Source organism: Plodia interpunctella, chromosome 26, assembly GCF_027563975.2.
Source record: "Plodia interpunctella isolate USDA-ARS_2022_Savannah chromosome 26, ilPloInte3.2, whole genome shotgun sequence".
NCBI classification, from domain to species: domain Eukaryota; kingdom Metazoa; phylum Arthropoda; class Insecta; order Lepidoptera; family Pyralidae; genus Plodia; species Plodia interpunctella.
In genome coordinates, this window is record NC_071319.1 from 1,374,291 (window position 1) to 1,396,514 (window position 22,224).

Sequence of the window (22,224 nt, forward strand, 5' to 3'; positions counted from 1 at the left end):
TGAAACGCGCACATACCTTTTTTATTTCCCAGACGTTTCGGACCTTTGTAACAAGGTCTGGAAAAAGGTATGTTTGAGTAACTTAGGAATAGCCTAATGGTAAGTAGGTACTCGACTTGGGTACGATTATTTGCATGGAAACAGTAAAAAAATGCAAAAGGCAGCGGCCTTTATTATGTTTACAAGTCAGGAAATGAATGCTGAATTAATAAAAGCATCTTAAATGATGACTTTATCTCGAAATTAAAATCTATGGAGTAATAACAGTTCACTCACCTCACAAACGCACGCGACCTGCTCCTGTGTGAAGCCAAAACTCGGCAGGGGAGCGTCTCTAGGGGGGGTCGCTTCCCGCTGCCCCCATTCGGGGCCCCCCAACATGTCCAGATGCTCGTCCCCTGCCACTTTGACACAGCACTAACAGCACAGATTAAAAAACAATCGATCACTTATAAACACTGCACGTCACTAGTTTTTATTTTTTCACAAACATTCTAATTTCAGAATGTCACTTTTCGAATTTGACAGTTTTCTTTTTAATTTGCTTGAAAACGTGGCTTGTGTTTACGAATAAAGTACTCATTAATTTAGAATGGTAGTACTTTACGGTAAATGCTATCGGGTTATGTTTTCTTTCACTGTTTTGTTTTCCGAATACCCACTGGGGGCAGTTAAATAAACAGAAAAGGCGGCAGTCCCAAAATGTTTAAATAAAAGCGATCACCTTAAACGCAGATTAATTATTTGTTTTTCGATTTTAAAAGGCCCGCAGTTTGTTTTCCCTTCGGGTAAGATGTTTTTGTCGTTCACTCAACTTCTTTTGTTTTATTTTTAAATCTAAAATGCCAAGGTACTTCGGTGAATGTTCACTATAAGTACTTTATCCAGTCTCTATCTGGTGATACACTGTACAACTTGAAATCGATGGATTAAAAACGACATTTTCATACTTTTCGAATATTCACATTTTTTTATTGTTTTTCTCTTTTTTCGCATTTTAAAAGGTCCAACTTGAGCAGCTTTTTACCTGTAACAATAAAAAAATATATTATATTAATAATTATTCATAATTAAATAGCAAAAATCGTATTAGACAAAAGTATGTAAAAGCTAACATTTAAGTAACCAAAGCTATATGATGCTGGCCTTTCTGTTTCAAATAAGACTAAAATCATTTTATGCAGACTCATATAACTTGTTTTACCTTCAAAATAAATACTGGCAATTAATAATGACATAACTGTTAAAAAAAGAAATTCTCCAAAATACAATTAAAAAAAAAAACTACTAGAACTACAGGTAACTAATAACGCGTATAAAATATGACAGCCAAGAAAAAGGACCTAACACAAAAACAACGTAAATTTGTGTCATTTACAGTCACCAAGGGGACAGCCTAAATCAATTTGGACACAATCTGTATCAAAATCTCAAAAAACGTGGCACAATCAATTATACAATATTTTTATCACCAAAATAACCTCACGTACTTTGAAAAATTGTTAAGATCGTGAGATTTCAAACAAAACAATACAAAATGAGCTTTAACATTCTTGTAACTTGGTTTATTGTTTGGAATTAATTATGGTTGTCTCGTTTTGGCGTATTGAGTATTTGGTGCGGGAAAGAGATGGGTTAAATGTTTGGTGTTTTAAGTAATTTTTATCATCGACACCATCTCAAGGGAGGTAGGGTGATGGACGCAGCTGACGAGTTAGCAGTGATGGGATTTGTCGATAAATCTGACATTACATCTGAGCGTTTTTCTGGTTGCTGCCGCAGCCATTGAGCGTCGGAGTCCAGGGTCCGCTTTCCTTCTATCTAGATAAATCTGACAAAGTGAATATACGATATAAATATTTCAGTTACGAATTTAACAATAAACCTACCAAGTTACGATAAATTTGGCATGTGTGATTATTTTTTATAATTTGTTCACAACAACAAAACATTTTCATCTCAAACTCCCTGTATATTTCAAACACTAATAAACCGACACAAAAAAAAACCTCCTACACGAGTATGAATTAATAGCTTGCAATAACTCATATCAAAAATATGTAATAAAAATACAGACTTGAAAGTTTTGTAAAATCAAAATTGGGGTTTGACAAAGAAAATAATATTTAAAGAGCGACCACGTTGTAAAAATAGATTTTTAAATTTTAAATATTTTGATTGCATGAAAAGAGTGCAAAGTGTTCCATCCAACGGAAATGATACTAACAGTTGATGACAAAGTCATCTAAATAAAATGACAACATTTTGGTGAATTTTGTGTTGTTTATAGTATCTCGTATACTTCTATATTTTTGGATCAAAGAGAAATCAGATCAACATCATATTTTTTTGTGTAACGTAAATGAAATCGTTAAAAATATGCATTTATATAAATGATTTATGTCTATGTAGGTATATATCTTCAGTGCGCGCTTGTAATTAGTTATTTTTTATTCTTAGTCTAGCATAATCTTAGCTGTTATAGCTACAGGTATATAGATTATATATACAGATAAGCCTTAGGTGCTAGAAATAAGTAAATAGTTCCTTATTTAGGCGAAACAGAAAAAACCCAGTGAGGCGTCGCTACTGTTGAACAAATCAAACATAAAAATGTATTTGACAGAAAATTATATGTTTACTAACTGCGCCACGGGGCTTCGCTTCCGTGAGAATTTTAGGATAAAATATACCATATGTATTATTCAATGTTATATTCTACCCGTGTGCCAAATTTCATAACGATCCATCCAGTAGATTTTGCGTGAAAGAGTAAAGAGTTACACATAAAGCATCCACAAATGTTCGCATTAATATTAGTAAGTAGGATCACAAAATGAATTTTGAAAGTTTCCTATTTTAATCACCGCGCAAAATATCGTTGTCGTTTTGTAATACCAATTCTAGGCTGATGTCCTGAGAGTGCGCACAATAAGTTCGGTAATTTCCAGTCGGATACCACTATTTGTGATCCTCCTACCGTGAGTATTATTAACAATTTCTCGTCTGATCCCACTTGCAGTTTGTACGTCCCAACGGATCCTACTACATTCTTGCAAAGTTAAAAAAGGGGTATGTACAGTCAGGAAAAAAGTCATTCGTTAAAAATCAACATTCATTTATTTACAACAATTATCACAGATATCATAGAAAAATAAATCATCACAGAAAACACTTTACATTTAAATTAAAACTATCAAATATTAATTACAACGACTAGCTTCAAATCAACTTGTTATCTTAACTAAAAATATAGATAAGTCATTCATATAATCTGTATATAAAAATTTACAAAATAAGGAAATAAAATAAAAAGAAATCATAATCTTAACTTTTCCAGGCAGTGACCAACTGTGATTTTACCTGACAAAAGTTCATTAGTTACGTGTTTAAACCAGTTGTCGTTAGCAATCACTTTGGTTAGTCTTCGCTTCGGGTTCGGCAGCTCAAAATTATGCTTTTTAATGTTAACCTTTTGAAGACTGGCATCATCTTTTAAAACTTTTAAGAGTTGAAATAAATTGGGTTTCTTTGGCAGAGTACTGTTTAGTTTTTTATGCCAAGATTCTACAGCATTGGTTGTGCGGTGACGTTGATTATGAACACACCAAATGTTGACAAAATTTTCGTCTTCCAGCCATTGTGTCACCATATAATCGTTGAATTGTTGAATTTCATTAGATTCAGGACTGTCTTCCATTAAATAGCACCACCCGTCTGAGATGAATTCTCGAGGTAGCAGCGGCAGGAGAGCTGAGAGCGCTACATGTTTTCGGAGTCTCTTTTCTTTAGTTAAATTTAGCGCTTTAGCCTTCTTCCACACGTTGTGTGAAAAATGAAAGTAACATCCTTTTACTTCGACTGAAGGGAAAACTTTTGATATGGCATTCATAGCCGCTTGTTCATAATCTGTCACATATATCAACGGTTCCCAATCTGGAATATGTTCCTTTAATACTTGAAAAAGTGTTGTGTAAATTTCTTCAGTTTTTCTATTCAGCAACACGTACATTAAAGGCACTATTCTTGTGTGCTCTTCATTGCTTCCGAGATCGCCGTGTATAGAATAAAGTTGTACAAATGGTTTTGGGCAGCACTCAAAAGTTCCGTCACTAAAATAAATCTTGATATGTTTAATTTGTTCCAGGACTTCGCTATCAGCAAAAACTATAATTCGAGTTTCGGAAGATTCATTATAGTAGTCGGCAAGAACAAATTCCTTGAACTGCAAAGGAACTATAACTTCTTCAGGCAAATTGCATTGTATTTTTGTCACTCCGGCTTTCTTATTTCTGGCATTATATAAAGAAGATTTAATGTTTCCGAATGACGGAAGCTTTTTTAAGAGATCCAAGCCTGCATTTTCGAATTCTGACATAAAGTTGTTGTAAATATTGGGTATTGGTGAAAAATTCGAAGATAGAACCTTTTCTCGGCATTCATGTAATTTTTGATCTACTACATTTTTTATTTCGTCCGGCTTACATTGGTGACTTTTTTCTTTTATAATGTTGTTTTCCTGATGAAAAAAAAAACTTCAAGTTAGATTACACACTTTAATGAATAATAATAATACTGTTAGACTAATCCACACAGCGCCATCTAGCCCCAAGCTAAGCAACTAAATGCTTATGTTATGCGTGCTAGATTAACGGATATTCCTACTATTTATAATAGTTTTTTTTGTTGTATATATGTCGCAGTCATCTGGTTGAATCTACTATTTGATTGAATGACTAGCTCCTATATTGAATGACGATATTCAATTGAATGACTAAAGGACAATTCGTCAAGTCGTGTAACGTTTAACGTCTTGACTGAACGTCATTTAGCGAAGTCGTTGAATGGGATATAGCCCATTTTGTAATGTTTGGTTAGGATGACCATGAGTTCGCAACTTAAAAGTTAACCTTACTTTAAATAAAAATAAGTTAATTATAAAATATCTCGTTAAATAGAATCTGTACGACTTTGTAATATTTGATTAGGGTGAACATAAGTTCGCTAATTTCGTAAAATTAAAAAGGTAACCTTACTTTACATAACAAAAATGAGGACATGATATGTTGCAGGATAATATGGCACACCTTATTTATGATATCACAAATAAGGCACTTTAACGCTAATTTAATCGAAAAGAATTTCAATACAGTGCTTTCTGTGCAAGCTGTTTGACGCCACATTTGTTTTGGTGACTACTAGCGCTGCAGTGGGAAAAAAATGAACTAAATTTGAATCACCTGACTGATTTTACGTCCGCCCTGTTCAAAGAGCTATGTTACAATCAGCTAACTAGTTGGACGTTGAGTGACGCTTGTTCTATCAACGTTTAGCCTAGTGATTCAATTGAATATCGTCATTCAATAAAGGAGCTAGTCATTTAATCAAAAAGCAGATTCAACCAGATGACTGCGACATATACACATTATACATAGTAACACCCAGACCCATCACAGATAGTAAAATTCATCATTTCATTTTCTGCCCGGCCGGGGATCGAACCCGGGACCCGTGCATAGCAAACCCGCCATGGTGACCACTACGCTACTCAGGTCGTCAAAATGAATCAATGAATGAGCCAAAAAATTAAAGCAAGTCAGTTCGTTATTTTATGTGGATATAAAGTAGCTCATACCTTTATATTTATATATGCCGGGCACTTTTTGCGCCAATTCACGCATCTCCACGTAATACATCCACTTTTGAATGTTATTTTCTTAGTATATTGGTAACCAGCCCGCAACAAAACTGCACCACCGTTCCTCTGTATAATTGTGAACTCACCACCAGAGTTATTAGAGGTAGAGGGCTTGCTATTACCTTCTGACATTTCCTAAAACGAATAACATTTTCATTATTATACATCAATTAAAAACATAAAGTTCTAGGATAATGATGATAATAAAATTGATGTGTTGAAATAAACGTTAATCTTTTCTATAAACGAAATATAACTATTCTCTGCCATGCCTTAACTGTTCTATAACAATAAAACTTTGTAAATGAAAATAGAATTTAATAAATCTATAGCAATCGTTTAATATTACAAGATGCGTACTTACTGTCTAGTAATTCACTTCAACACGTCACGTACAATGAGATGCACATAATTTCACATTGGAAAGCAAAATGACGACTGGCAATTAGAATAAAGATAACCCCTTTCTCAAGGTCAACTAGCTCTAAGTATGAAACAATTCCTGGAAATATTAGTTATACTTGTCTCTGATTGGATGGACAAGCGCGCCTACTACGTTCGCAGGTAAAAAAGCTGCATGTATGGCTATTATTACTTTTTTTAAATTAGTATCATTATGATAGTAGAAATTATGTTACTGGCTGTACTAAAAATATGTTTAAACCACTAGTAGGATCAGAATGGAATATATAATAAATTAAAAAAAGTTGATCCCACTGGTATATTATGCAAGTGGTATCCGACGGGAATAAAAAAATAAATAAAATAATCGTGATCCCACTGGGATCAAAACTTAGTAGTATCAGACTGGAATAAATCATCTGTGTCGGTACGACATTACGTGACGTTCGCTTGTAACAAATGGGTCGACTTCTGTGCAACAAGGTTGTGCGCTGGCAAACATCCAAATAGGTTTAATTCGTCAACCGGTGGTGCTTTGAATCCATTGTACAAATAACTCATTCATATTGCCAACTTTAAAGAAATATCTCTAGAAATAAAATCTTGTGTTGATTGAGCCCGATTTTATTTTGTAAATATAGCTAAATATCAGCTTTTATTAACGTGCTTTTCTCTATTGAAGTGTATCCTATATTATTAACTTCATAGGCGAATTTTTCTAAGTAGGTACATTTTATAAAAACATCAATCAGTTATAATAAACCCGATAACTATCGACATATCGACTCGTAGGAAGTTAAAGTTTTACATTAAATTTTGTGATATTTTATTGTACAAAGAACACTTGTTAAACATACACAATAATAAGATAAATCCTTATACATATTATAAAACAAAGTCCTCTACCGCGCTTGTCTGTCTGTTTGCGATAAACTCAAAAACGACGGCACGGATTTTCATGCGGTTTTCACCAAAAGATAGTGTGATTCCTGAGGTGGTTTAGGTGTATAATTTATTATGTTTTTACCCGAACGAAGCCGGGACGGTCCGCTAGTATATAATAAGGGATAAGTCCGCGCTTATTCCGTGAAGGTATCTCCTGTCAACCTGCGATATGTTTACACAACTTATTAAAATCACTAATTAAACACCAACAACAATCAAATAAATTTAAACATAGACGAAAATATCGACGCGTCCCATCCCTGACGCCCCACGTGGCGCGATCTTATCGTGCAGCTGTAAAACTGAAGATTTATCGACAGATTGCCGGCTGCGATGCCCGGACATACGACAGCACTATTAACACAAGGGTTTAACGCAATTCGTAAGATGTTTCGAATTCTTTGTTTGATTACAAGGAAATTAGAATATCGTCATATAATCGTCACCCTGTAACGCAGCTACGCTTTGTTTGGAATCTCTTTCGATGTATTTCGCCTGCGCTGGCACATTTGGATCTACTGTCATAAATTTCAAAATTCTAAATCCGCTCGAACACTTTGACGCGTAAACATTACGATCAAGCTAGCGACGCAAGAGGGCGGCCGTGATAAATTTATAAACATTAAATAAAATAATAAGAACAGACCCAATAAGGGTAAGTGCTCCATTTATTGTGAATATATATATAAATAAATAAATAATAAATAAATATATTAGGACAAATCACACAGATTGAGCTAGCCCCAAAGTAAGTTCGAGACTTGTGTTATGGGATACTAACTCAACGATACTATATTTTATAAATAGATACATATATAAATAAACATCCAAGACCCGGGCCAATCAGAAAAAGATCATTTTCCATCATGACCCGACCGGGGATCGAACCCGGGACCTCTCGGTTCAGTGGCAAGAACTTTACCACTGCGCCACCGAGGTCGATATATATAACGTATCACCTAATCTCTATTTTAGATTTTTAATTTATATTTAATTGTTCTAGGTCTTACCTTAAGTTTTATAATAAACTTACTTTACTACCTACTGCCTAGTGCCTATTTGTTATCCAACCCACGATAAAACCCCGACAAACCGAGCTAGCGTGACATCAACATAACTTCACATCCACATCAACCCACTGTTGGGGTAGGCCTCAATTTTTTTCGCGCCATTTTTTCGGTCCTGCGCCAGTCTCGTCTCGTCCATCGCTTTCTCGTGACCCAAACAATGTCAATCTGACCAGCAGCTGGTGGTTTACCAACCGTTCTCTGTCTGTATACCTCTTACACACATAAGATTTTGGCGCGTGGTTCCACCCTAGAATAGATAGACAATGGACCCACTACGCCGGCCCATTTTAAGGTTTGCGAAAATTACCACAATGATTTAAAAACGATAATTCCTAGGCCTCATAATGGTATGAAATTTTGTTCACAGACAAGCAAGTTGAGTGGATGTTGACTCGCGACCTAATGTCTGCACTGTCCAGCACCACGGAACATCTGACGGAAGATCTGCGATCTGTCTCCCTGTCTCGGTCACCGCTCCGTTACTGCTTTGGTCGATCAATGGGCTTCTCTTCTAGACAAGTGACCATAATAAATAACTCCGTGAATCTAGTCTACGTTTTAGTCTGAGCATAAATGGCTTATCTTTCTCACAAAATATAACGAATCTAGACTAAGACCTAAGTAATTTAGTGTGCTTACACTAAATTACTTAGATCTTAGTCTAAAAAAAAAGCTAACATTTATGCTTATAAATGTTTGTTTTTTTTTTCTCACAAAATATAGGTTACTAATCTAGGCAAAGTATGAATTAGGGTGAGCTTAAATATTTATCGATATTTTTTTCACAAAATATCCTTATTGGCACAATAATTTTTTGAGCTTTTTCCGATTTAAACACTAGGGCCAGTGAGTCTATCAGCTCTTGAAGAATAAGTCAACATACATTATATTATGCCAGCTCCACCGTCACCGAACTCAGACAGGTAAACACCAACGCGAATGCTTGAACATTACGTAGTTTGTATGAGTGCTTTTATTTACTGCAATGAAAAACCTGCAATGTATACCGAATCCGTCAAAGTTTGGCGAACTGTTCGACGACAGTGTAGTGGCATTAGGTTAGTTTCGTCTTAACCTTATAATTTAAACCTTCTTATTGTCAAATAGAAGTAAAAAATAATTATGATGCGTTAATGGTTGACAAAAAATATATCTATACAGTAGTTCCCTCGTTGGGAGCCAATGCTGGGAGGGCTTATCAAAAATTTTAATTTTGACTACGGTAACCACTATGGTCATTATCATTATCGAAACTCTGTCTAAATAGTGTCAAATTTCTGTAGGAAAATTGGAAATCCTTGTAAAATATTATGGTTTTAGTTAGGCCTAAATTAATTAGATATGTTATGAATGGCAGCCACACATATTAGCAGTATATTGAAGCTTACCAACTAACTTGATAATTATTTCCTAACAAAAAAAAATTAAAATAAATCCCCGCCCATTTTAATTATAACCGAAAAAATACTAGAAGCGATCATCAAATTAAAATTTATCGTACAATTAATTAGGGAATCCAACCAAAATTATCAAAAAACATATGTTCGGATTTGTAACCAAGTTTATTGGGCTCGTAAAGGCTATAATTTTCATTGTGAAATGACCCTACAAGATCATTAATTTACCTCCAACTGTGTTGACTTTTTTTTTTCTTTTTAACGAAAAGTGCTTAAGCAAATAAAAAAAGTTTTACGGCTCGATACGATCACGAGGCGAATAGGCCTAACCTCTGCTAATTGAGAATATTTAATTAAATTCGACCCTAAAATACTTTTTTTTGGGTGTGTGTTTATGGATTTTTAGAATGTGTTGGAATATCTTCGATATTTGGATGACTTGTCCGTAATTAAATATCTTATTAATTAAATAAATATCACTCGGAAGTTTGTGAGTATGTTTGTTACTTATACATTGCTAACTTTTGCCCGCGGTTTCGACCGCGTTAATTTCCGGGATGAAAAGTACCAAAAGTACCTTATGTAAGAACATACGAATGGAGAAAACTATGGAGTCTTCTGTCAGCTGTAGTATGGACTACAAATTACATGTATGCAAAATTTTAAGAAGATTGGTTGAGTGGATAGAGTGTGAAGAGGTAACAAACTTTACTTTCACATTTGTAACATTAGTTAGGATATAGATAAACATCCAAGACCCAGGTCAATCTAAAAAAGTTTATTTTCCACGTTGACCTGACCGGGGATCGAACCCGGGACCTCCAGTATAGCAGTTCGGCTTGATGACCATTAGGCCACGTAGGTACGTCACTCGCACTAAGCAAATAGTGTGAAATAATCGGTTTGAATTATAAAGACTACTAGCGACCCTTCGCACAGGTGCAATATCATGCATGTTACATATATATAAACCTTCCTCTGGAATCACTCTATCTATTAAAAAAACCGCATCAAAATCCGTTGCGTAGTTTTAAAGAGACAGAGAGCGGGAAGAAACTGTTTTATATAGTGATAATGATGATCACGGTCATAAAAACATCTATCTAGTATAGAATGTAGTTTATTCGCCACTAAATAACAAAAAATTACATTATATACAATATTTATTTTCATATATTTCATAAGTTGCCTATAAAATAGTGGGCAAACTATGCCTTCGCTCAGCATCTGCCTTGAAGTAAGTACCAAATCAAAAAAAAAAACATGGCGTGTGTACCTTCCTACCAAATCCCGTCGGGAATTATTTCATATTTTGTAATCTACTTAGGTAATGTAGAGAAAATGATTAAAATAAGTCTTAATAATTACAAGTTTCTATATTTGGTTAGTCAACTTTTTTGTTAAATTATAAACAAAAAGGAAATAACGTTGATATACAAACTAACGCATGAATTCAATAAAAATATCAAACGACAACCGTGAATTAATTCAACAACCGGAAATATCCACTTTTCAAACTTCGTCGTGACCATAAACTCAAATTTAAAAGTTGTATTTTTTTTATTTAAAAGAGAAATTATTTCACGGCTGTATTCAAAGCATTTTCGCCGTCAACTGTGTTGTAGTTTAAAAATAAGGAAGCAATCCCGTGGCATACTCACACTGATGTGCATTGCTAAATTAAGACCAGTCGCACCAACTGACTTTAACAACTCTAAAAATAATACTCAAGCAATGACAAAACACAACCTAATTAGATTATCACACCGAAATCGGGCATAGACAACGCATAATCCGGTCTGATCACTTCATAAATAACAACACTGGCCGGAAATGAAAAGAAAAACTTCGCAATTTATTATTTTTACATCGCAACATTCCAAATTTGAAACGCGTGCACGCCTGTCGGAGGCGAAAATGGAACTGGTTTAACTCGAACTTCCGTCCGGCATTCTGATTGGTGGAGAAGAAGTGTAGAGTTGTATTTGGCCAATGGGGACGGCGCTGGACGTTTTTTGGTGCCGCCTCCCATTGGTGGGTGCGTTAGCCGTCCATTTTTCAGTTTGTGAAACAATTGGGATTGTTATGTAGGCGGCTGTGTTCACATTTTAGGAAAACTGCAGATATTTTCATGCGTTACATCCGTTACGCCCACGCACATAGCAGCTGACACTATTAAATCATACGAAGAAATGCTAGAACGAGGGGACATTTTTTTTAACTGGCTCGTTAAACGGTCACCAACTCAATCGCTGCCAGAATCTAAGCCACGTGTAATTGGGTCCGTTATTGGGTTAATAGCAAATTATTTCGAGAGTCATGTGGGAGGTATTTTATAAATATCCAAACTTTATCTTGGAATTCCAGAAAAAAATTGGAGAGTGAAATTTATAACTAAGAATAATAGCCAGCAGTTTTTATAAGGAAGATACCTCGACATGAGTGGGAATTTTAATAATATAATTCTCATACTTTGCATGCATCCTAATGCGGTTTACTTTAATAAATGTAAATTGAAAAAAAAACTGAATATTTTGAATTTCGAACATCCTAAAGCACATGTTCGAAATTCAAAAAACATTTTTCATATTTCATAGGCAACAATTGCATTCCCAAACAGGGTTCACGTCATACAGCCGGCCGGTCATAAAAATAGACACGAATTTTTAAAATTTTACATTTTCTCTTACTAAATTTTGAATAAATGATTGAATAAGTGATTTGAAATATACCTATAAAACATATAAAAATATGCGCCAAAGTTTAGCTCAGTTTTTGCCGATTGTGTACAGTCAACAGCACATCAAATTACCATGCATGAACTTCTATGGCGCGGTAATAGCGACGAGTTTGCAATGTATTTGGGTAGGTTGATGTACTGTTGATTGTACCTATAGCGTAAATGATTATAAAGTTACACACCCGATCCCAGAGCACACAGTAAGTGAGCCGTCACAGGCCGCCCCGTGTGCAAACCAACTTGATTAAGTCGTCTTAATGAACGGCTCCGATGACCACGTGAACAAATATGCAGCTGTTTGCTGGAATTCGAACTTTAGACTGGGAGCGTATATTGTAATCCTGCAAAGAATATGTAGTTTACGATTTCCAAAGATTTTGATTTATTTATATTTTACTAGGTGCGCCCCGCAGCTTCGTTCCGTTGGGAATTTTGGATTAAAAATTAACCTATTTATTATTCCAGGTTATATTCTATCAGTGTACCAAATTCCATAACAATCCGTCCAGTAGATTTGGCGTGAAAGAGTAACAAAGTTACACACATACATCCTCACAAACTTTCGCATTTATAATACTTATTAGTATGACTAACGATCCGTCTCAACTTCGCTCGCGGGTAAAACATTCTACACCTAAATCTTCCTCGGGAAACTCTATCTATTGGTGAAAGTTTATCAGAGAGGAAACAATCAAATCGTTTAATATTATAGGATAAAAAATAAAATCCATGATAAAAATTTAAGCCATTTATATTTTCAAAGCCAAAGCTATCATAAAAATATCGTGACATAAATCACAATCGTTAAAAAACCATAAACCTATCATCAAACAATTACTACATTACAAATTGATGTAGTCCCCTCGACTACAATGGGACATAAACATATCTAAAGCGGAACTCGAGTTTGCTCATTTCATTCCTTTCTTTGCATTAAAAAAAAACACCTTTTGAAAAAAGAAGCCGGTGCTACCAAAATAATCTCAAAAAATACTGGCCACTATGACAACGGCCATAGAGTTTTGAATGCTGTATTGTTATGTTGGTAGTAATGAATAGCAGTCATTATACGCTTATTTGCCGCGCTTTGTAGTTAGTCCTTTGAAAAGAGAACGGCTTTTGTTCGGTGACGTTTAGCGGTAGACATCTTGTTTTTAATGTCAGATAATATTATTATGGGGGTGATGGTTTGGGGATCCGTAAGAATATTCATTTTAAAGTATAGGCCAAGAAATACGTAAAATATACAAGACATCGTAAAAAATTTTCATATTGATAAAAGTAAAAAACAAATTTCCTATTCTAACATGTAAAATAAATTCCAGTAGAATTATTAAGTAGAATTTATATTAAGTAGGTATAGAAAATATCAAAGATTGCTATTTATTTATCTACTTACTATTTACTACTTACTATTTACATCCAATCCCTTACTTTATCTTCAAATATTTCGACATTTAACGGTCAATTTTTCATGCTTGTCAGATTTAGTGGTTAGTATAAAAAACAATTTGAGAACAATTTTATTAGGAAAGATTTCACACGATTGTTGTATAAATGAGTTAGTACCAAATAACAGTACAAATAGATAGCACAAAAAGTACAACATTACATCATTAACATCATAAAACCCATTGCACAAACCAAAACAATATACGGAACCACACATTTTAAAATATTCCCAGCCTCACCTCTCCATAGAGCTATAGAAGTTCGTACACTCAACCCAGTCAAGTATCGACATCAGATAAACTTGATAAAATTCATTGTTAGTTTTTATACTGGTGCATAGATTGGGGTGCTTGGTGAGACTTCAAGAGTAATAAAACACCTATAGGACCTTACATAATGCTAAAGATTTTTGTTTGTCTGTCAGTAAAGAAGCTTGTTTTCGATACACGGGTGTAGGTAGCATGTTTAATGTTTATTTTATAAGCTAAATGGTTTATTAAACTATTGGTCATCCAAATTTATAAAATAGGTATTAGCCTTTGTCCGCGGCTTCACCTGCGTGCCTCCGCTTCGAACTTTATTTTTACATTATTGTCAATATCTTGGGTTCTAAAATGGTCTGAATGGTCTGTGGGTTCTAAGCAACGTATTTACCAATTACTACCAGACTTTAATTTAGACTATCCAAATGCGCAAACAAACATACAGAGAGACAAGAATCAAAAGCCAAAACAATGTATTGTTCGCGCATCACGCAAAATGTACTGGAGATACCTAGTTTAGATTCTAAACAAACATATATTTTTTTAACGTCTAAAACTAAAAAAATGTGTCACACAAATTGTACCTATTTATTCCAACGTCATTGATATTTAAATTAACTAATTCATTTTATTTGGGAAGTGCCCCCATTTCCAAAATCCCACCAAATCATAAATTGGATGGTTATCACCCATTCAATTTATTATCACTTGGGGGTGCTAACAATGTGCTATGCTGATTCCTTCCTCTTGAATCGATCTATCTATTAAAAATCCCGCAACAAAACACGTTGCGTAGTTTTAAAGATCCAAGCATACAAGAACAGACAGCGAGAAGCTACTTTGTTTTATACTAAGAGTAGTGAAATGATTTAAGTGCAATCTAAGCCTTATGGAAAGCAAAGATGACTTTTTAATGTACGATTTATGAAGTGGCGTCGCTACAAAGTAAACTTCCCAGCCAACAATTTCTTTAAATTTCTCTTAAAATTTTTAAAGACAATTGTTTTTTAACTATCGCTGGGTCGATTACTTACTTTCATACAACAATAGAAAAACGCCATGGCTTTTTAAAATTGGTAAATTCTAGCGCTTTTGCTCGCAGCATCGCCCGCGTCAATTTCACACGTTTATTTTTTCCGGCATAAAAGTTACCCTATGTCCTTCTCCGTACTTCAAACTATACACGTGTATTAAAAATTTCAAGAATACCGGTTAAACAGATACCTATAGGTAGCAAGAGAACAAACAATTTTACTTTCGCATTTATAATATTACCTAATTAGATTAGGATATTTAAAATACCAACTTTCCCACGTCCAAGATATGCCGTTACTACAATTCTGTAATCGAAGCTACAAACTAAATCTTAGATCGTTTACAGATATATCACAAACAAAAATAATAATCGGCCATAAAAATATAAAAGCCATTACAATAAGACTTGACAATCAAAATCATCGAGCAGCAGTCGCCACAAATCTAAAGTTTTATGGGTTGGCCCCACTGCGTGTGGTTTTGACTTTCTTTTCTTTTTTCGATGTTGGATCAAGTAATAAACTCCTCGGCGTGCGTAACGATTAATTTAATTTGTCAATTGTTTTTTTTTTAATGGAATGGAATAGGGAGTATTACTGCCCATTTATCCAGCCAGAGCACTGTATGTTAGGTACACAAAAGCTTTGCCGCCTTTTGCTCTGTCGATTAAAACGTTTATTTTAGAGTACTTTATTATTCCTTGCATTATGTAAACATTCCTTTGAGAAAACAAAAAACTTCGAAAACTATGGGATACGCCACACGCTGTAAAATTTTACGACCGCTTATTAACGGTCGTAAAAAGCTCAGAACACTTCACACGTGAAGACTTACGTGGACTCCATATAGGTAAGATCTTCAGTCAAAATCAAGTTTATTTCCGTTTATGGCCACAATTGACTAATTAATGCAGAACATAACCTAAAATAGTATTATTATTTTCAGGATAATCCACTAAATCCTTCCTTTTTCCTTTAAACTCACACCAAGATTGCGTATATAAGGTATTTTTGGTCGTAAATATGCAACAATATTGAAAATTGACGCTTTTTACCTCCATTGGCAATGTTTGTGTACCTTAGTTGTACCATTAGCGCCATCTGCGCTGAGCTTTGCGTAATATGCCCTATTGTTTTTTTTATTTATTTGAATTATTTATTTTCTCATCTATCGAACTATTTTCTATTCATACTTATACTATATACAGCACTTAAGTACGACGTTTTTATACTTACGTAGACAGAGAAAAGTGATGCAAGACTCGATGCCAATGCCTATTTACCTTTATGAATGGTATGTCCTAACATTCGACTGGGTTAATTAAATTAACATACTAGCTGCGCCCCGAGGCTTCGTTCTCGTGGGAATTTAAAAATTCAAATAATTTATTCAGAAATAATACCTTCACAGGCACTTTTTCACGTCAATGTTGATATTAAATAGTTATTTCTCACAAGCTACAAACTTCTGGTATTTCGGAACGACCACTGCTGAGAAGAAATGCCGTAAGAAACTCATTTGAACAGTGTTGGTCCCTATCATGCCAGAAGGGCTCAACCATTATTGTTTCTTACAATTTTTTTTTCTAATAATATATCAAACTACATTATGTACTGTACATAGTCTTACAAAATTACATTTTTGACAAACGCTTTTATTGTTGTCAGGAAATCTTATTGCACGGAACCCCACACGGAAAACCTTTGAGGAGTTCCCTCGTCGGGAGCCGTTCCGTTATTTTTAATTTCAATTGATTGTATTTTAATTGACCAATAAATATATAAACAAGCTACAAACTACAAGCGTTTCAAAAAGCCCAGCTGTGACGGCAATTAATGGTAACGTCCATAAATCAGAGTGAAATTAACAAGACGTTTAGGTACCTACCTCGTAAACAGGCGGAGTGAGACGGCAATAACTTAGGACCCCACACACAGCGATAACAATCAACATTTGATCCATCGTCTATTACAGCAACGACGGTGACTCTCAAGGAATAAGATAAACTCGACGTGCCAAAAGTTCGTTGTCATTTTTGCAAGTTGCCGTCTCATGTCAGCTCCACATATGTCGCCGTACTCGAACACGTGCCGACGCGAATGCGTGTACAATGTACATTGAGCAGTTAGTATGAGCGCTTTTATTTGCCGCAACGAAAAACCAGCAATGTGAACCGAATCTGCCGTTCCGTTTGGTGAACTGCCGTTTGTGTATATTGTCGGTTTTAGAAGTTGCCATTTTAGGATGTTGACGTAGTTTTCCAGCAGCAAAACAACTTTGTATTTCATTGTGTAAATGTAAAAGCTATATTTGCGGTTTTGAAAATGCGCAAACTGTGCATATCATAATCCAAATGTTAAATATTCTGTATTATATTACGTAGGTATGTATTCGTTTTAATGACTGATATATTATGTCGTTCAAATAAATAGACTTTTATGTTTAAGTACTTATATTAAAATGCATACATATATAATACGGAATATTTTTATTGTTTTTCACTCATTTTATACATTAACTAGATGTAGGCCGGGGCTTCGCTCCCGTGGGAATTTGAGATAAAATATAGCTTATAGCAATCTTGGATAATATACCTTTCTAATGGTAAAAGAATTTTTGAAATCGGTTCGGTAGTTTAGGAGATTACCCGCCTCAAACACACAAACTCACAATCGCTTACCTCTTTTTAAAATAATAGATAGATATAGTATAAAAAAGTTGAAAAAATAATAATTAAATTCGTTGATTCTGATGACACTTCTAGAATCTATAAACCGCTGTGTTGTGAGACAGCAACACCTCTGAAGCGAGACAGCATGCGACGAAGGCTTTCACGGTAGGCGTGGCTTACGTGTCGACCTCCCATAACACCTCTTGTAATAATTATAACCTGAGTATAATCAGAAAATGATTACGTTAAAATAAGTATTTTTAAAATTACTGACGTTAACGTTTAGACAAAATGGCGTAACTCGCATTTTTCTTCGCACATTAAAACGTCAATTTTGACGGTACAACTTACCCTTATTTTTTGCTTAGGTACACGACGTTTGTTTGTCTCCAGTTTGATACTACCATGTGACGTAATCACGTGATGTTTTAATTCATAGAACCATTGATTAACAAACTAGGCGAACGCCCGGCTTCGCGTAAACTTTCCTATTGAATCACTCTGTCTATTTAAAACACACCGCATCAATATCCGTTGTGTAGTTTTAAAGATCTAATGATAAATAGAGATGAACAGATAGACAGATTTCCTTTGTTTCACCCTCCTTTGCGTCCCCTTGCACCCCGCTGCCAGGGCCATGGTATTTGCCCAATTTCTTCAAAACAATCCGCCGCAAATACACAAAATATTTAAAGAAAACAAAAAAAAAAACGACGCGACGTCTGTGTGCCCTTTTAAGTTTCACAAGAAAACATAATATTCTAAAATTAAAAGAGAAAGTTATAGTTTGGCTGTTGACTATTTTTCTGTTGAGACGATGGGCCCATGGGGTCCTGAGGCAAAATCCTTTTTGTCTGAGATTTCAGCGCGTCTCCGTGAGGTAACGGGCGATCCAAGGGCGGGCAGTTACTTTGCACAGAGGATTGCCATAGCTGTTTAGAGGGGTAATGCTGCCAGCCTCCTTTTTGCCAGCTTTGCCAGCTTTTGCCCGCGGCTTCGCCCGCGTGAATTTCATAGAAAAATCTTAGTATTTTTTTTATCGCGTACTCTGTAAGACTATTATTATAATATTATGATTCAAATTCGCATTTTTCTCTTCTTTAGTTCAATTTCCTGTTTCCCGCTGCGTGTCTCGTCACGCAAACTTGTCCAATACCGCTTCCTGCTATGTAATGTAGATATCCCGTACCGTTTCCAACATATTGTGGCATCATATTTTTCGCAATGTGTCCCGTTTCCCTTTTCCTTCCTTCCCCGTATCCCTTCTAGTTATATCTATATCAGACTTTCATCGATAAAAAAAATGTTTATATTCTGTTTACACCTTGCTACAAAATTTTAAAGTGAATCTTCTCTGTTTAATTTTCCTACAGGACCCTCCTTATTTTCCGGGATGGAATGTCTGTAAGATGTTAACCCGGGATTCCGAGGCATTTTTGATTCATTATTAGTTTTTCAATTATCCTACGGGAACCTGACCATTTACCGGGATGAAATGTATCTAAGATGTTAACCCGGTATATAAGGTACCTACATACCAAATTTCAAGCAAATCGGTCCAGTAGATTTCGAGTGATGCGCGTTCAGACAGACAGACAGACAAAAATTTCCAAAACTATATTTTCGTCATCTATATCAGTAATTAAGTATATTCCATGAAGAATTTTAAAAAATATATCCAATGTACAAATTTGGCCTTTCTTCATTATGTATATATGTATGTATGTATGTAGTATGTATGTATGTATTGATGATTATTATAAATTTAAAAAAAAAATGTATAATTTTTTAATGTTTTATAAAAATAAACACCACCCTTTTTGTGTATTATTTATTTGCTTTTGCACAATACGACTGGCATTTTTGTAAATTCATACTAATATTTTATAAAGAGGTAATCTATATGTTTGAGGCGGGTAATTCTCCGAAACTACTGAACCGATTTCAAAAATTCTTTCACCATTAGAAAGGTACATTATCCAAGATTGCTATAGGCTATATTTTATCTCAATATTCCCACGGGAGCGAAGCCCCGGGCAACATCTAGTATATAATTCTTTTTTTTTAAGTTTGTTATTTTAATTAGTTTTTTTTTCTTTTAGTTGTAGTTTAATGTAAAAAAAATATATCATTAAAGATTGTTGTGTACAAAAATAATTTTAAAAATTCATTGCTAATAAAAAATGCAGTATTAAAAATTGGGTAGGTATACCTGAATCGAACAGCATAAGGCGGGTGCAATTTAATGCATAATATTACCATATAGACTGACAGTAAATATAGTAGTAATTTTGGTGCCAAGCGGAGTCAGGCATCAATTTAAAAATTGTTTAGTTTAACATGCAACGGATGAGTAATATCCGAGATATTTATATTGTAAGCCCGACTGGGCTTAGCTAAAAGCATAATAAATACACCTAAGCCTTCCTCAAGGATCACACAATCTATTGGTGAAAACCGCATGAAAATCTGTTTTGAAGTTTATCGCGAACTGTGTCGCGAAAAGGCTGACGCGGCAGGGAACTTTGTTTTATTATATGTAAGAATTTAAGGAAGTCTAAATTGTTCATATTCAAATTCAAAATCCTTCATTCAACTTAGGATAGGTAGGTGTTATAAATTAATCCACGACTTATTGACGTTAAAATTTTACTTAAAATCAGTCTACTGTCGACTTTTAAAGCGCAGGTGAAGAAGAAGTGCCGCAACGAACTTCACCCCAGTCTTTCCACCAAGGACGTCAATTGACAAATTATGTGGGTCTTAAAAATAAAAATTAAACCGGTCAAGTGCGAGTTAGACTCGCGTATGGAGGGTTCCGTACAAAATTTTGAAGATTCGCGGGCTTATGCACTCATTTTGTACGAGACTAATTACAAATATAACTTTTTTTTCAGTGATGTAAGTATAAATCACACTTTTTCCTATATCTACACAGTATGCCCTTACTTTATGTCAAATTTCATGATTATAGGTCATCAGGAAGTACCTTATAGGTTTTGATTCTTGTGAAATCGCAAAATGTGCGACATAAACGGTCATATTTTTTGATCGCGTTAACGCGTATGAGTCTGATTTTTCCCAGCTGAAAGAGACCGTAGACCTGGGTATTTGGTATCAATTTCCACTTGACACACTTGAGACAGACAGACAGACAGACAGACAGACAGACAGACAGACAGACAGACAGAGAGACAGACGGACAGACAGACGGACAACGAAGTGTGAAGTGGAGGGTTCCGTTTTTACCTTTTGAGGTACGGAACCTTAAAGCAAGTAAATTGTAATGACAAGAAATAAATTAAAAGGACATCAGCGGCAATATGAGCATAAGTACCTATCTTTTATTATTATTATGGCGTCCATTATTTTTTATGGCGTCGACGAACAACGTAGATTTTTACTTTTTAGATTTTTTATATTTCAACTTGATGTCCACTTTCTCGAGAAAAAGTCTTTCGACAGACTTATAAACAGACAACATACTGCGTTATGGGATTTTATTTAACAACTTTTTAGGCGAAGGTCTAAAAATATTTAGAAGGCATTACATAACATTTAAAAATGTAGTTTGTGAGTAATCTCTGGAACTACTGAACCGATTTAACATGCTGTTTAACAGCTGTGTAAGAAGGGTACAGATAATGCCCAGAGACGTCGTATTGGTCCATAACTTTAGCCTAGTCGACACACTGAGAAGAAGAAGAATGAAGAAGGCTGATATAACTATCTAACCCCATAGCTTCGTTCCTATAAAGCACTTCGGAGCGCAACGAAACAAGAAAGAAATAATTTATTTGAACAACAAACTTACGCTATTATCGAAGTTTGACTAGCAAGTAAGTATAACTTTTATATCTATAAATCACATATAAATATATAAATATAACCCCTTTTTGCGTCGATTGGTCAAATTTGTTCCCTTCAGGAAGGATGACATGTAAATTATCGATTTTTGAGTACCTTAATCGATTACGCATAAACCATAGACAAGATTTGACATAAGACGAGTGTTGCCAGCTTAAAAATCTACCTCTTCGGAAGGGTGAATAAAAACATGAAATATTTGCCACAAAAAACTAAAAAGCACAGCAGTAAAAATAAGTGTTTTAATCATTGATTTATATTTCGTACAATGCCTACGTATTAAGGTACACGTATGAAACTTTCTGCATACCTACTGTCGTGTATCCTGTAGTCCATATTTAATTAAGTCATATTGCAACACTGTCAAACAGTCTTTTTTTTTAAATTGTCTATAGCTAAAGGAGTAGTGTCGTTCCGAATCTGACAATAGGATTTGAAATATGTAACTCGAATAATCGAGTAACAACTTAACACTGACGTGAATTTATATCGTAGACTTATGGTACTTTAAAATAAAAAATATATACATATGTAATTTTGTACATTCTATCAATATTATGATTTTTAATATTAATTTAATAAAAAAATATATTATTATTCACCATGATGCGATTGTTTGTAAATTTATCGATAAATGTCACTTGACTTATCAATACCGATTCAATTTTCATAGGACGTCACATC

The 22,224-nt window shown here is 34.6% G+C and overlaps 3 protein-coding genes across 3 annotated transcripts in view; all 3 read right to left on the minus strand.

The window, feature by feature from the left end:
* LOC128681241 (homeobox protein SIX2-like) overlaps positions 1-11,443 on the minus strand; it is a 32,522-nt gene extending 21,079 nt beyond the window's left edge. Inside the window, exons 1-2 of the mRNA XM_053765005.2 lie at positions 11,174-11,443; positions 277-1,027 (exon numbers count right to left, since the gene is read on the minus strand). Of these exons, the coding sequence (XP_053620980.1) occupies positions 277-381 (105 nt within the window). The 5' untranslated portion in view covers positions 382-1,027; positions 11,174-11,443. The remainder of the gene's footprint in view (positions 1-276; positions 1,028-11,173) is intronic.
* LOC128681236 (ecdysone oxidase-like) overlaps positions 1-22,224 on the minus strand; it is a 187,499-nt gene that overhangs the window by 76,165 nt on the left and 89,110 nt on the right. The gene's annotated exons all lie outside the window — the stretch shown is intronic.
* LOC128681237 (uncharacterized) lies at positions 2,944-6,519 on the minus strand. Its single transcript, XM_053764998.2, has 2 exons — positions 5,636-6,519; positions 2,944-4,519 (listed from the first exon to the last, which is right to left on the minus strand). The coding sequence occupies exons 1-2, from the start codon at positions 5,828-5,830 to the stop codon at positions 3,320-3,322; spliced, it is 1,395 nt and encodes a 464-aa protein (XP_053620973.1). The 5' UTR covers positions 5,831-6,519; the 3' UTR covers positions 2,944-3,319.

Coding starts and splice junctions, on each gene's coding strand:
- LOC128681237 (XM_053764998.2), bottom strand. CDS start 5,830: ATGTCAGAAGGTAATAGCAAGCCCTCTACCTCTAATAACTCTGGTGGT. Junction 4,520..5,635: donor CGGCATATATAAATATAAAG/GTATGAGCTACT, acceptor TTTTTTCATCAG/GAAAACAACATTATAAAAGA.